General features: G+C 43.3%; 1 protein-coding gene across 2 annotated transcripts in view; it reads left to right on the top strand.

Moving 5' to 3' along the window:
• The window catches only part of LOC137902113 (obg-like ATPase 1), a 30,827-nt gene that overhangs the window by 10,715 nt on the left and 5,956 nt on the right, over positions 1-14,156 (top strand). For both annotated transcript variants that reach the window (XM_068746172.1, XM_068746171.1), the window contains exons 5-7: positions 1,086-1,261; positions 4,330-4,410; positions 4,718-4,815. In XM_068746172.1, the coding sequence (XP_068602273.1) occupies positions 1,086-1,261; positions 4,330-4,410; positions 4,718-4,815 (355 nt within the window). The remainder of the gene's footprint in view (positions 1-1,085; positions 1,262-4,329; positions 4,411-4,717; positions 4,816-14,156) is intronic.

Here is a 14,156-nt window from a genome sequence, read left to right as displayed (position 1 = left end):
TCCCGATTTTTTCGATCGAATGACCGTGACGACTTTGTGGTGAGTCATCCTGATCACTTTTGAAATGTTGCCATTTCCTAAGCCCTCAGCCGTCAACGGACCCGATCAGGTGTGGACACACAAACACGGCTCAGAGAATCAGGAGCATCAGGAACGCTCCAGTGTGCATGAACAGAGTTACTGAAGGCCACGCGGTCGATCGACTGACATCCGGCTTCCTGTTGAAGGACGCAGCGTTCTCAGATCTGCTGAGTCACTGTCTGCGTAAAGGAAGCGTGCAGACGTATTCCAGCTATACATCAAATGAACTGCATATAGCAATACCTCTAGTCAGAACCGGTGCTTTAGTAAAAGCTATTCTACTTTACTCTACTTAATATTTCTAAAGGGAAATATTGAGATTTTTACTTTTTCTCATTTACAAGCAAAACATTCGGTGAAGTTATAAAGTGCATAAAACCTTTTCTCAACAAATGTTTTACTTACTAAAGTAATAGTTTATTACAAATTATTTATGTTGCATTATTGATACTTTGAGGAGGGATCTGAATAATTTATCCAACCGTGTGTGGGTTCTAAGTCCAAGAATATGTTGCAGTGCTATAGAGTTGCCACTAGTGCCATTAAAGGCTGTCACTCCCACGTGACAGATGTAACCCCCCCAGCCCCCTCCGGATCCCTAAGCTCTGCCGGTGAATCAGGAGGAGTCCTTAAAGCAGCTGCTGGCTAAATGGGCTGCTTCAGAACCTCATCCCTTAATCACCAGCCCAGCCACGGCGAAGACGCAAATGATTTAGGGAGAACGGTCTTCAAAGAATCTGGACGGTTTCCTCTTAAATAACATTCACATACCGTATATTTTTATATTAACGGCTAACAGTTCTGTTGTTGCACTTAAATCCATTTCTTTCTTGAATTTACAGTAAGCTTTAAATTTAAATCAGCATGACGTTACTTTATTATTATTTATTACTATTATACTGTTGTAAACGCGATCAGTGGTTTCTGCTCTACATCCAGCTGCGCCTTGTGACATGTGAAAATAGAACTCTACACCGATGAGTCGTCTTGTCTTTTCTCTGCAGGGGCCTTCGAAGACGAGGACATCATCCATGTGGAGGGGACGGTGGACCCGGTGAGGGACATGGAGATCATCCACGAGGAACTGAGGCTGAAGGACGAGGAGATGATTGGGCCAATTATTGACAAACTGGAAAAGACGGCCATTAGAGGCGGTGACAAGAAACTCAAACCAGAATACGTAAGTCAGTGTCTCAGCAGGTCCTTTGCCCCCCCCCCCCCGCAGCAAGGAACAAATAATAACCCTCTAACACACATGCCCACCGTGGAGAAGATTTTTTTTTTAAATCTCCCTGCAATAGGTGTCACCCCTCCCCCTCCCTATGTCTCCCTTTCTGAGATTGAAAGTGATCAGGGGTCAGGGGTTTCCTGCTGTAGAAATCATTAATAGAGAGTTACTTATTCAGCGGCTGACCCCGGGCCGCAGCATTGGACTAATGAAAGCGTTTCCACAAAGCTCTTCATCTTCGGCGTTATTGAAATCATGGCGCAGCTACAGCAGCTCGGGGAATGTATAATGTCACCCAATGGCTGACACGAGCCCTCACCTCTGCAACACTGCTGCAGATGTTTAGGATGCCATCTGACAGGCGATCCCTGTTACCTCCGGGGAGATGCAGCAGAACCCACAGGACACGTCTGCATGTGGACGTGCAGCCATTTAAATCAACATATTGTTACGGTAATGAGGGTCACAAACATGAGGAATGATTCGGTTGTAAGCGCCGCACGGGGCTTCTCAGGCAAGGATGGCCGACGGGACTCGGCCCTTTACTCGGAGCAGCATGCCCAATTTCAGGCCCCGACACACCGAGGCTCTGACCCCTCATTACACTAACGAGAGGGGCTTTTTCACCTGCTGCAGCATTTGGCTGGTTCCCCTCAGCACCCCCCCCCCCCCACACACACACACACACCCTTTACAACAGCACCTCCCCACACCCCTTTAGCCCCACAGACAGGAGCCATTCAGGCTAGGCAGGTGGCCGCTTATGCACATAATTGCTAACAATTTTGGGCAATGAATAAAAATGCTACATTACTTGTCAAAGGTTGGGCACACGTCAACAAGTGAAATCTATAGAACACCTCTTTAGATGGTGAAAAAAAAGGTGCTTATCAAAGGCAAGCTTTTAGATGGAAGGGCTTGTGTGATTGGCTCACGGGCCGAGCTCAGCTGCACGCACACACGTACACGTTCCATCTATATGCAGAGCATGGACATTAACATTATGCCAAATACACAGTTTAAAAAGAAGTAATAGAGTAATTTTCAGCACAACAGGATGCAGTGGAACAAAGAAAATTCTGTGACGGTGATTACTTCCTTATATTTTCCTCTTTACTGAGTCATTTGCTAAACCTTTGATGTAAGACCTAATTTCCCTCCATCTATCAGGCTTAAAAGTTGCTTGTGGTAGATTTAAAGAATTATTTTAATGGTACATTATTTTACCACAAAGTGAATTGCATGGCTGGCTATTGCCACATAAATATGATTAGAGAATATAGGCCACTCTGTTTTTTGTTTTTTAAAGTACATCAAACTATTAATTTTCTATTTCAGAAAAATCTTAAAGTGACTCAGAACAGTAGGGTAATTATAACAACCACAAGATTATATGTTATAAAACTTGAAATATGCCCCATTAATTCCCTGTACATATACCATGTCTTGGCTACGTTTCTCCAAGAGGATGTAAATATATATTAATATAATGTACATATGAATACTTGTGCCATAAAATCTGATTTATTGTGCATGCTGTTAAAGGAACCGAGGGCCCCTTTCAATGTCAGCAGTACTGAAACAATACATTATCGGGCAAGGCAGACTATGTAAATATTAAATAAGAAATTAAATAAAAAATTATCTGACATTATCTGTTATTGTTAGAAAAAAACATGATCACTTTAATGATAGAGGTGGTTTAAAATGTCATTGTGAGTTTAAAATACTTTTACAGCCATGCAGCTCAGAGCTGCACCTTCGTAAAAGTTTAAGTCTATTTTGTTTATAAGAAGAACGTTTCATTGCCTTTGTCTGCATGAATCCTCAAAATCTCCATCTTTAAAAACCAATAATAAGAAGGCAGCCCACCAGCAGCGCTTCATGGCGGCGGGCGTGTGTGTTTGACCCGTGTGGGACCGACATGCCTTTTATTAACACCTGCCTGTTAGAGCAGCGCTGCACGTTGGCGGCGAGCTGATGAGGGGAACCTGCAGCGGGTTCAGCCTGTGTCACCGGCCGTTTGCTGTTTCCATTTCACAGATGATTAATCTCTCTGTGAAGACGAGGGACGACGCAGGCGGAGTGTATGCAGCTCTTCCTGCGCCCTCTCCCGCTGGCTGCACTCTGGCTGCCTGACTAAAAGGCCTTTAGAATTCCTGTGGAGAGAGATGTGCAGAGAGTGAATGCAGCTGGCTGGGGGTCAGCGTGTGGAGCCTTTTCTGCCATTGTGTAATTGAGGCTCTGGCAGGATTTTTTCCTCAGTTCTTTCAAAAGGGAGTATGATTGTGAAGTGCTGCATGGGTTTTGGGGAGGGAAGAGGAGGTAGGGGGAGTGTTGCAGGGGGTGGAGGAGTTTTTATATGAAGGGGGAGGTCAAGTTGACAGGAACAAAAAGAATGTGTTCCGCTAATTTCTGTGGGGCTGGATCAACAATAATAGGCTCAATTTCTTTATTACACATTTTATAACTGCCTCCCTCCCATTGCCCCACCCTTTTCCAGTTGCAGATCCTGTCAAGATCCAGTCCTGCCTGTGGGCTGAACCCACAAGTACCTCAATAAATCAACGAGGTGCACGTGGTTGGAAGTGCTCGATATTTTCTACAGAAAACAAAACGATAAATAGTCAGTGCTGAATCACAAAATCTGTGCCCGAGGAGGGGCTAAACATTCACACCTCACAAACTAACTTGCTATTTTAATTTACTATACTACATTCTTCCATTTTGTTTTATTTTTGCGTCTAACCCCCCCCCCCCAATGGAATATTGACACTTGTATCTGCCGGTCGGATGGTGACTCCCCAGGAGGCATTTAATCATGATCTGAAGCAGGGAAGGGGGTCTCGCTCATACCATCCCTCTCAAAGCCCGGCTACTCCTGCCGGAATCCGGCACAGCCATTGTTCATTCTGGCATCAGGATGCCGTGCATTTAGGAAATAATTACCCCATGCCCTGCTGAGTTTATATTCTTTTTCATCTCCTTTAATGGTTTCTTGTTCGTTCTTTTTTTAACAGGACACTATTTGCAAAATCAAGAGCTGGGTAATGGATGAAAAGAAACACGTCCGCTACTATCAGGATTGGAACGACAAGGAGGTAAGTCTTTGATGTGAGATTTATTCATGTGATTTACCCCGCCAGCCTTTTCATCTGGCCTCAAGTTCAACTGCTGTTTCTCCCTCTTCTGTGTTTTACGTTTTCAAGCAACACTTAATAATTTGCGGTCTTTTGTTGCTTGTATTTTGACAATGCTTTTGTATGAATGAATGGCATCTGGCCGTGCTGGTTTTGATTTGGCGGTTTTACACTCGCACCCCACGGTGCCGATGCAGCAGACCCTAATCGGTCTGCCTGTGTTGTCCTCACTACTTCAGAACGCTTGCCTTGTTTATCTTTGTTGCAGATCGAAGTATTGAACAAATACTTGTTTTTGACATCCAAACCAATGATTTACCTCGTTAACCTCTCAGAGAAAGACTACATCAGGAAAAAGAACAAATGGTAAGAGCTTGGGAGGAACGGGAGCGCCTGATTATTGCACGCGTTCGTCATCACCAAAGAGCTTTCCTTCTACTCGTGTAAAGATTAGATTGATTTCTGCTCATTTTGATTGAATCTGTATTTCAGACACATAAAGTCTGCGTCTGTGTTGCACGGGTGTGTGTGTGTGTGTGTGTGTGTGTGTGTCTGAGTCAGCCGTGCTAAGCTACAGTACTGACTGTTGTCTCCTGCTGATAGCAAAGGTCATGTCTGCGTGTGAGGATCTGCCTGGAGGGGGCACTAAGTAAGCTCCAACACAACATTCAACTCTGCAAACCCCAACCGGCCCCCAGCACATGGTTTTCATTTTCCATTGAAATGTGTCATTTCCATGTGATATGCCGAGAAAACAAACATTTGTGTGTTCAGAGTAAACCAAGTAATTGAACTCATCTGGAGGTTCCTTTAAATCGATGACGCTTTTGTCGTTGCTTTCCGAGCATCACTTCCTATAAGATTCCCATTTCCCACAGATCACAGAGAGACACGAGGCTTCTTTATTTCAGCGTGCATGTTTGTAATGTCTGTTGTGTCAAGAAGACTGTTTATAATGATGATGACATCCTGCAGCAGTGAGAGCAGATCCAGCAGGCTGGGATTAGACACCCATTTGATCACAGCCCCCTTTTTCAATAAAACCCCACTGGTGGATTCTTCTTGCACTTTGCCCCCCAGGCTCATGGTGTCAGCAACAACATTTGTTTCAGTGTTTTACTCAGCAGCATTGCATTACAAGGGAAGTTGTTTACCTGTGTCTGTTTGTTAAACGTTCCTGACACGAAGGTATGACTGTCAGAGAGGAGGAGGAGGAGGAGGAGGAGGAGAACTCGTAAATCAAATGATTCATGGCGTGGGGGGGGGCAGCCATCATCGGTAGGAAGAGAGGGGTTTTTCCATGTTGGGTGTGTGTGTGTGTGAAATGCTATAAATCTTTAACGTCTCAAACGGGCAAACGGTAGTGTTCCGTTGTCCCGAGGGGCTCCGTGATGAACAATGGCGACATCAAAGTGCTGATGTTTGACAACTGATGAGTCACTTCCCGTGTCCAGAGAAGCTCACACCTGTATGGAGATGATTACAGGTAGATCGCGCTGGCCCTAATTGTACAATAAATGCCGCTCTCAGCCCTAATGGCAGCGAGTCTGCAGCGGCGACGCCAGACTGCCATTTGGCTGTCGCCATGCCCCCGTGTTTTTCCACAAGCACAGTTGAGATGATGATACGGTTTGGGACTATTCAAAGCAAACAGCCAGACAAATTGCAATCTCAGCTATAATGTGTAGAGGAAAAGCAGGTAGATCCTAGAATGAAGCAAATAAAGGCCATTCAGGCCATTTGACAGTTTCAGTTTCAGTTTCCTGCTTTTTATCAAGCTCGGCTTCATGTTTTTGCCATTTTGTGCAGCACATGCTGCAAATGAGAGCTTATATTAGCAACATAAAGCGACATTCCCCACCAAACATTCTTTTATGAGCTAAACGTATTTAATTGTTGCACACAGGTGTCAGCGGAGTTGATTGTGGCGGTTTCGTCTGACTCTCGGAGCATCCATTGTTAACTGGCCTCACTCTGGAGTGAATCAAGCCGCCCTGGTGTAGACAGGAACACACAGTATTAGCTTTAGCGAGCCGTCATTAATGGACGGATCAGACGAGGAGCGAGGCCGGCTTTCATCCTCAGGGTCGCTGCTGGAGACAGTACATCGTTTACTGTTGAGAGGAGCACATGGCTCCAATCCGGTGCAGTGTGTGTATGAGAATGCATGCATGTGCATGTTTGAAGTCTGTTTCAGAGGCGACTCCATGCTCATTTGGATTCTGGTGTAATTGCGGCGTGGAGATCAAAGGGTCGGCAGCCAAGTGATGTTCCAGAGGAGCCTTTGCCACGCAGCCCTCTCCTCTGTGCAGAGGGGGCCGCCTGCTGCTCGCCGCTCCCCTCTCTCCTCTAACCATGCGCTGCCCCCTGCACATCCCCGCTCGTAAAAAATGATTAAGACCGCATTTGTCATGTGTTTATGACTGAGGCATTGCGTGATAGGGAATGGTTGATGAAGAGGCGTCCTCCTCATCGCTCGGCGTCCGTGGGCAGCGTGGAAGACGTTTCCTCCATGGTTAGGGTGTACCAGCAGCCTGCCCGCTGTTGGAGTGTTTACAGACTTGCTGCCATCTTTATCAGTTTTTATTTCTTTTCATTGGTTCCTATGAAATATAGGTAGTAGCTAAAAGACGCATCTCAGAATACGAGATGTTGTTTCCTTCTTGTTATTTCTTTGTCACGTTTTTCCTCCATCCTTTTTTTTTTTGGCCAGTATGCATTAAAGTAAATCGTTGCCTCTTAAGTAGATAAGGTGACCTTTAAGGAAGCTCGCGGGCGTGACCTGTCGGTGAGTGCCTCTGCTGTGAGGCTTTTCCTGTTAACTGCAGGGTACGATTGCTGGAGCTTTTATCACCTGTGTGTGTCTTTATATAAAGGTTTTCGTGTATGTGTTCTTGCATGGGCATCTGTGCGTCTCTGCTTAGTCTAATTCTTACACTCCTTCATTAATTAATCTTTTGAACCGTGTTCTACATTAGCTGCCTTTCTGTCTTTGTATTCTTTAAGCTTTCTGTTGGGGAAACTACAGTTTAAATAGTTACATACCAGCTGCTCTTCCAGTTAACCTTCCTTTTGCTCTCACAAAGGATCGACTTTATCTTTCATAATTAATTCCCCCATATTTGTCTGACATGGTGTCATTCAGAAAATCACTTGCCTTGCTTGTAATTTCCTCAGACATGTCTAATAACTGATGTTGAATAGACAGCTCTAATGTGTCAGAGCACTTCAGGAGACTTATGTTCAACAAGTCCTTGTCAAGTTTAATCTCATGTTAGGGTATAATTACATAAACCACTGGCACAACCTCTAGCAACCTTACTCATTCCAAGTTAGAGGATGATGTTGGAAGTATTCCACACGCTTATTGTGAAGCAATCTAATAATTCTACATATAATCTATTTGATACATTTATGAAATACATTTCTTTATCAAATTGACCTCCAATGTGTTCCAGGAACTATTCTAAGCACATCAATGAGCGATGATGTTGCACTCGGTAGCATGCATGTAGGCACTAATTGGTCCTAAACAGACCAGCTGATGCAATGAGTAACACAATATGTTTAAATCTGCAGCTAAAAATACCATTGTAAGTCAATTTGCGTGTGTGTGTGTGTGTGTGTGGTTGTTCTCTAATTGGCCTGTAGGAGGAAGCAAAGAGAAAACATATTTTCCATTCTGGACGTCAACCTTCGGAAGTTCTACCTATTTTCCACCAGTTTAATCCAAACTAGACGTATAATATTTATATTTCACCATCTGCTGATTTGTATTTTCTCGTGTGCATTTCTGTTCTGTTTTTTAAGAGTTCATTCACAATTTAAACTTGCGGTTTCTTTGTGTGTGAGTATCCATCAAAATCCTGAAACAATAGAAAGACTGAAAGGAGGGAGGGGGGGGGGGGGGGTGACTGCGATGCACTGAAAGAAGTCCCTGCAGCCCACTTTAACTACTCCAAACCATAATTCCCATAAACGCGACTGAAACTTAATTGAGTGCAAAACCACTGGCTCCGAGTTTTCGGCTCCGTCTTTGTAAAGCCATGAGGAAGACGTTCAGTTATTCCTTTTCATTTTGCGACGTCGTCCACTCGCTGCTTGAGCAGGAACACTTTCCCGTTGCGTACCTTACTGCCCACAGCCAGCCCTGATGGAGCCTTTAGCCAATCTGGAATGAGAGAAAACAACAACGTGAAACAGAAACAGATGGTGCTAATAAAGTCCCGTTGTTCCAGTTCGCCTAGTTACTGACTGTTCCTGGTGCAGGTAATGAAAGGACATGTGACCCTGTCTTTGTTGTGTCCTGGTGGTGAAGAAGTGCTGTTGTTATAACTAATGAGATGAACCCTAAACTCAAGACTTTTTCCTCTTCTTGTTTATTCTTTAATGATCTTGTGAGAAAGAATTTTTGCTCCACAAAATCCACTTCAGACTGTCACTTCTCGCTCGTTTATCAGGCCCGAGCCGAACGAGGCTGATGCTGTCAGAACGTCCTGCGTTCATAATGTCTGGCGACGACATGGAGCACCCTGGGACTTTGTTCCCCTGTAAAGCCTCTCGTTTGGCCTCACAGACATAAATAAAAAGACATATCTGCCAGTTTCTCCTCTCTAATGATACATTTTGTTGGGCTGCACTTTTTGTATTACGTTTGTGAGCAGACACACACGCCAGTGAGCAGCCTGGAGCCTGGGAAGCTCTAATGAGACAAATAAATGAATCTGTGCTGCCGCATGCAGCCCCTGATCGCTGATTATTATTATTGTTTACTCTCATGAATGGAGGAGAAGGAATAAAACAAAGATGCTGGACGGAAGGAGGCATGATTGGCTGATGTTACATATGTCCTTGATTAGCTTGCCTCTGCTTTTATTCTAATAAGTGGCACTCTTTGTACTCCCGAGGACAGCTAGACAGTCTGACACACGATGAAAATAAATATTGCATGTGGTCGACATTAAGCTGTCATCTGGGGAAAAAAAGAAAGATGGAGAAATCCGTGTGCCGTTCGTCGCCACTACACTTTGCCTGCTCTTGTCACAATTGTCACATCTTGATGACCCCCCCCCCCCCCATCCCCCAGCCCCCTTATTTTCTCTCGCCCAGTCAACGCCATGAATGGCAGCATGGATACCCCATAAGGGAATTATTTCGGGTGATGTTCAGAGTACTCCTCTGGTTTACTGTTTTAATTTCTTATGTTTACTCCCCCCCCCCCTCAACAAATAGCAATAAACAAGAGCATGGCTTTGATTTTAATGTTCTCTTTGAATATAAAGACAGAACAGGGGATGATGGTTTGCTGAGATTTTATTTATCACATTTTAATGTAAGGGATGTACTTCTCTCAGAAAAGAGAGTTGCTCGTAGACGGCTTGTTGCCAGCACAGAATTAAGCCAGAATTAAAGCAGCTCCCATTGGGCCTGAACTTGGTAGTGTTTCCTCCAGTCCATGATGGCTTTGTGTGTTTGTGTGTGTGTGTGCGTCTCAGACTGGTGTGTAACATCTTTCCACACGGCCATGGCCACAGGGAGCAGTGAGCGTCTGCTCTCTAGTCGTTTGTGAGCTCACCACTGAGAGAATGAAAAGCTTCCCACAGAGCCTCCGACTTCCCAGACACAAAAAGCCACTGTGAGCTCATACCTCGCATTTCGTTCGCCTTTCCCAGAGGAAGGGAAGACGAGGGGACTGGTGTACACTGTGTACCTAACTTCTACTCCCTCACCTGTGGATCAGGCTGTGGTGAATGCAGGTAGACTCTACCTGGTAGAGGATTCTTTACTGGATTCCATTGCGTCTGAATGGTGCCCTTAAAGTGGAGGTGATGGCCCACCTTGAGGAGCTTAACTACAGAAGCATGTTAACCTGTGTGAATCTAAGCCCGTGTCAGACAGGCCCGTGTCATTGTCTCAGGTTGCTGCTCCTGTACTTTATAAACTCCCATTGTTTTTCTCTTCTGGCCCATTTAAGCAGATCAAAGCTCTGACAAAGCCCAGGGAAGCCCCAGGCACGTAGAAACACTGGAATTATCGCCCCGCCAGCCCCCCCGCCTCAGGACGCTCTCACAAAAAGACAAATAGACGAGCCCCCGAGGGTGGTCGTCTGTGGGACGTCTCCTTTCAGAGCCATCCTGTTTGGGAAGCTCCAATTGTTTTTGTGATATGACAACATATTGTGTTTTAAATTAGATGTATTGTCAATACAACAGGCACCAATTCTAAAGCTCCGAGCTAATAAGAAAGGACGGCCAGTATTTATATGCATTTTGTTTATCAGCATGGAAAACAAAAATAATATATTTCAAATAATGTCCAATAATAATATTTAATATTAATATATTATTCTAGATTTATAAAAACTGACAAAAAGCCGCAAATTGAAAGCAGCAGGAAAAGCGAAAACACGGCTTGTTCCTCGGCTGCATTTGAGCCTTGAAGCTCGTGAGTGATTAGCAGAAATAATGTCCCTGTCACCCTTAATCACATTAAAACGTGGTTAACATTTAATTTTTCCCACTTGATATGCAAAAATTTCCACTTGATTTGCAGCAAAGGCCATTGGAATTTCATTATAAAAAGAATAAAAACTTCAGGCATCATTTGTTCAGAGAGGGATATCAAGAGCAGGAAGTGCTGAATCTTTCTGCTGGCCGAGACGCGAGAGATGGCCCCCGGTGCTGGGGCATAATGGGAGACTGACAAGACATGAACACACACGCTTCCTTTCACTGTGTGTGTGTGTGCGTGTGCGTGTGGCCAGTAACACTTGTAAAATAGTTTATAAGAGGCCCTACATGAGCCAATCAAATGATGTGCATGATAAGCAGAAAATGAAATAGGAAAAAAAATCCAGCATTAAAGGAATAAATTACATTTTTATACAAATAAAGGGGATGTTTATTCTATGGTTTAAAAAAATGTATGAAAAAAAAAAACCGGTGGCAGGTTTTTATATATATTTTCCCCCAATTTAGATATTAACATAAAATTTCACACACATAATTGGAACAGACATAAATACAAATTGCAGAGTGGCGTGAGTCGACGGTGGCGGCTGACAGGAATGGTTCTGGAGCATCAAAGCTCTTAATTGACAGTGCTTTGTTTCTGCCGTTGAGGGAAGGGGGTGTTTCATGTTCCTGTGGCAAGGTGTTTGTCTGGTCCCGTGTCACTCAGTGCAAGAACCCAGAGACCCTGCACTCATTTGCAACTCACGCTCTTCGTCTCGGCTTCACATTATTAAAATCATCCCTCAGCCTGCACCAAGAGCCTCTTTGTTACTGTGCTGGCTTGGCTCAGCTCTGTCAAGTCTTCACCAATTACAGTCCCAGGTACAATGGTCTATTGAACAGGATCACAGCCCTCCACTGGTGTGGCGAGAGTGATTTGTGAATCATTTATTCAGGCGCCCGTAGAGCATGCAATACCTGAGGAATGCAAATAATGACAGCTCCGCTGCTAAAAGTGAGAAACTGCAGCTGCTATTATCTCAGATTGGATTTTTTTTGTACTCTTGGAGTGCCAACCGTCTCCTATGTCATCATGCTTTTTTGGCTTTTGACTAAAATGTGTTTATTTTTCCGTCCTTTATTGGAGAAACATCAGCAACGACCTTATTGCAGTGGCAGTCAGACATCAGCTCCGCATCCATGGCGTGAACAGAAAGGGAAATATTAGGTTGCGCCTTTTAATAGATAGAGAGACGAACTGGCACACGATGCATTTCAAATTTACCCTGAATTGTTATTCTAGCTTGTTGCAATCAAAGCCAAATGTGCTCTTCGTGCAAATGTTACCCTGTCATGTATTGTGTATTGATAATCATTGGGTAGCAGCAGGATGTGCTGCTGCAGGTGATAAAGCGCTGACATTGTTATTGGTATAGATGTGATATTGAGGTGGACGGGTCCCTCCCAGTCTTTGATTCTTATGAGCTTTAAACAGGAAACTAGGATTACAGATAATGACAGGGACCTCTTACAATCAATCCAGCCGAGGAGCTCTGTCAGGGCCGCCGTGTGAAAATGGATTTGGGTGATGCTGTTCCTGCCCAATCCCCGCCTGAGAGCATGTGGGGCTAATCTCATAATTGCCCTAACCCCCTTGTATTGTTCTGACAGAGATTTACCATTAAGTGTGAGGATATCTTTGTCCTGCAATGTCAGGTGTCCTGCGGGACTGGAAGACGAAAAATAAAAGAGGAGAACAACCAAGACGTCACGAGGAAAAAAAACCTTTTCTCTTTTCTGGTTTTATAGTGTTGTCGGAACTACTTTCAAAATGAGGCAAAAGTGTGTTATAAGGTGAATGCAAAGTAAGTTTAAAGTACTTCAACACAAATCTGTGGTACATGCTTGTGCTCTACTGATTACTTTATTATAATATTCCTCCTTTGCCCTGTTTCTGATGGACATATTATTTATTCCACTGCAATTATTGAACAGATAAGGTTACTATTTACTTTGCAAATTATGTTTCATTCATTCATTCACTCATTCATTCATTCATTTTCCTCCTCCTCCTTTTACCAGTTAATCTGCTTTCTCATGCATGAAAGTAATCCAGACTTGGCATATAGGTCTCTAGTTCCATACTGAGTTTCTTTACTGGCTCGATGAGCCAGGCAGCAGTTCTCTACATTTTAAAACCACATTAGCTCAATGTGCTACAGCATCGCAACTTTCTCCAAAGTGAAGGCCTGACTGTGGAAATGTTTTCAGATTGTTTGAGCTGGCTGGGATTACGAGCTACATAAATTCTTAAAAATTAATCAAACTATGCCCTCCTACTTCAGCCAAATTTAATCTCGATTTATCAGAAATGTAATCGATGGCACAGCAAAATGTTTGGCTGTACAGTACTGCAAAGAAATATTGATTTTTTTGAATTGTTAATATATTGTCGATGAAATATTTAAAAAAAATTGAATTTCTAGAATAAAACAATAATTTGTCAGTGTTTTAATCCACCTGTAAAAATGTTTTTTTTTTTAAATGCACCGCTTCAAGTATCAGTTTCTGGCATTTTGAGGAATCAGTCTATAAAATAAACCCCAGATATTGCCAGATTTTTGTCCAGGTTAATTACCGGTAATTCATTTGCAGGCTATCCTTTTGATTGCTTAAGGCCTAACGTGAAACATCTACAAAGTCTAACTTGGCAGCCCAACAAAATTATAACTTGGCTTAATATCAAAGGTTGAGGGTTCCAACACCGGATCCTATACCTGGCCCATTCACTAGACTCAGGTGTGTTAAAGCTGGGAAACACCTTACAAAAGGAAGGCGGGGAGAAACACTAGATATAAGACTCTGGATTCTGAACACATTCTCAGAAGTTTTATCAGAATGTAAAGCTTGAAATCATTACCCTCGTCTATTTCTCATCAGTCTTCCTCTCCTCATCCTGTAGCGGCACCTTTAAATTAACCTGTAATTAAATCCTTTGAATCTTGAATCAGGTTTGCCTTTTGTTTCAAGGCGAGAACATTTCTTCCTTTAAAGTTTTTCAAAATCGGATTACAGTTATAACAGGATAAAATATTTTCTTTGTGCAGACAGATTTTTAAAGTAAATAATGTTTCCAACATTCAGAAATAAATAGATATTGTGGTTTACTCAATCCATATAAATACATATTTTTACAGTACTGCAACAGTACTTTCTGAATCTGTATGAGCTCATGTCAAGTCAGATTTTTTTGAC

Source organism: Brachionichthys hirsutus, chromosome 12 (genome assembly GCF_040956055.1).
Source record: "Brachionichthys hirsutus isolate HB-005 chromosome 12, CSIRO-AGI_Bhir_v1, whole genome shotgun sequence".
Taxonomy (NCBI): Eukaryota; Metazoa; Chordata; class Actinopteri; order Lophiiformes; family Brachionichthyidae; genus Brachionichthys; species Brachionichthys hirsutus.
This window is presented reverse-complemented; position numbering and strand designations above follow the sequence as displayed.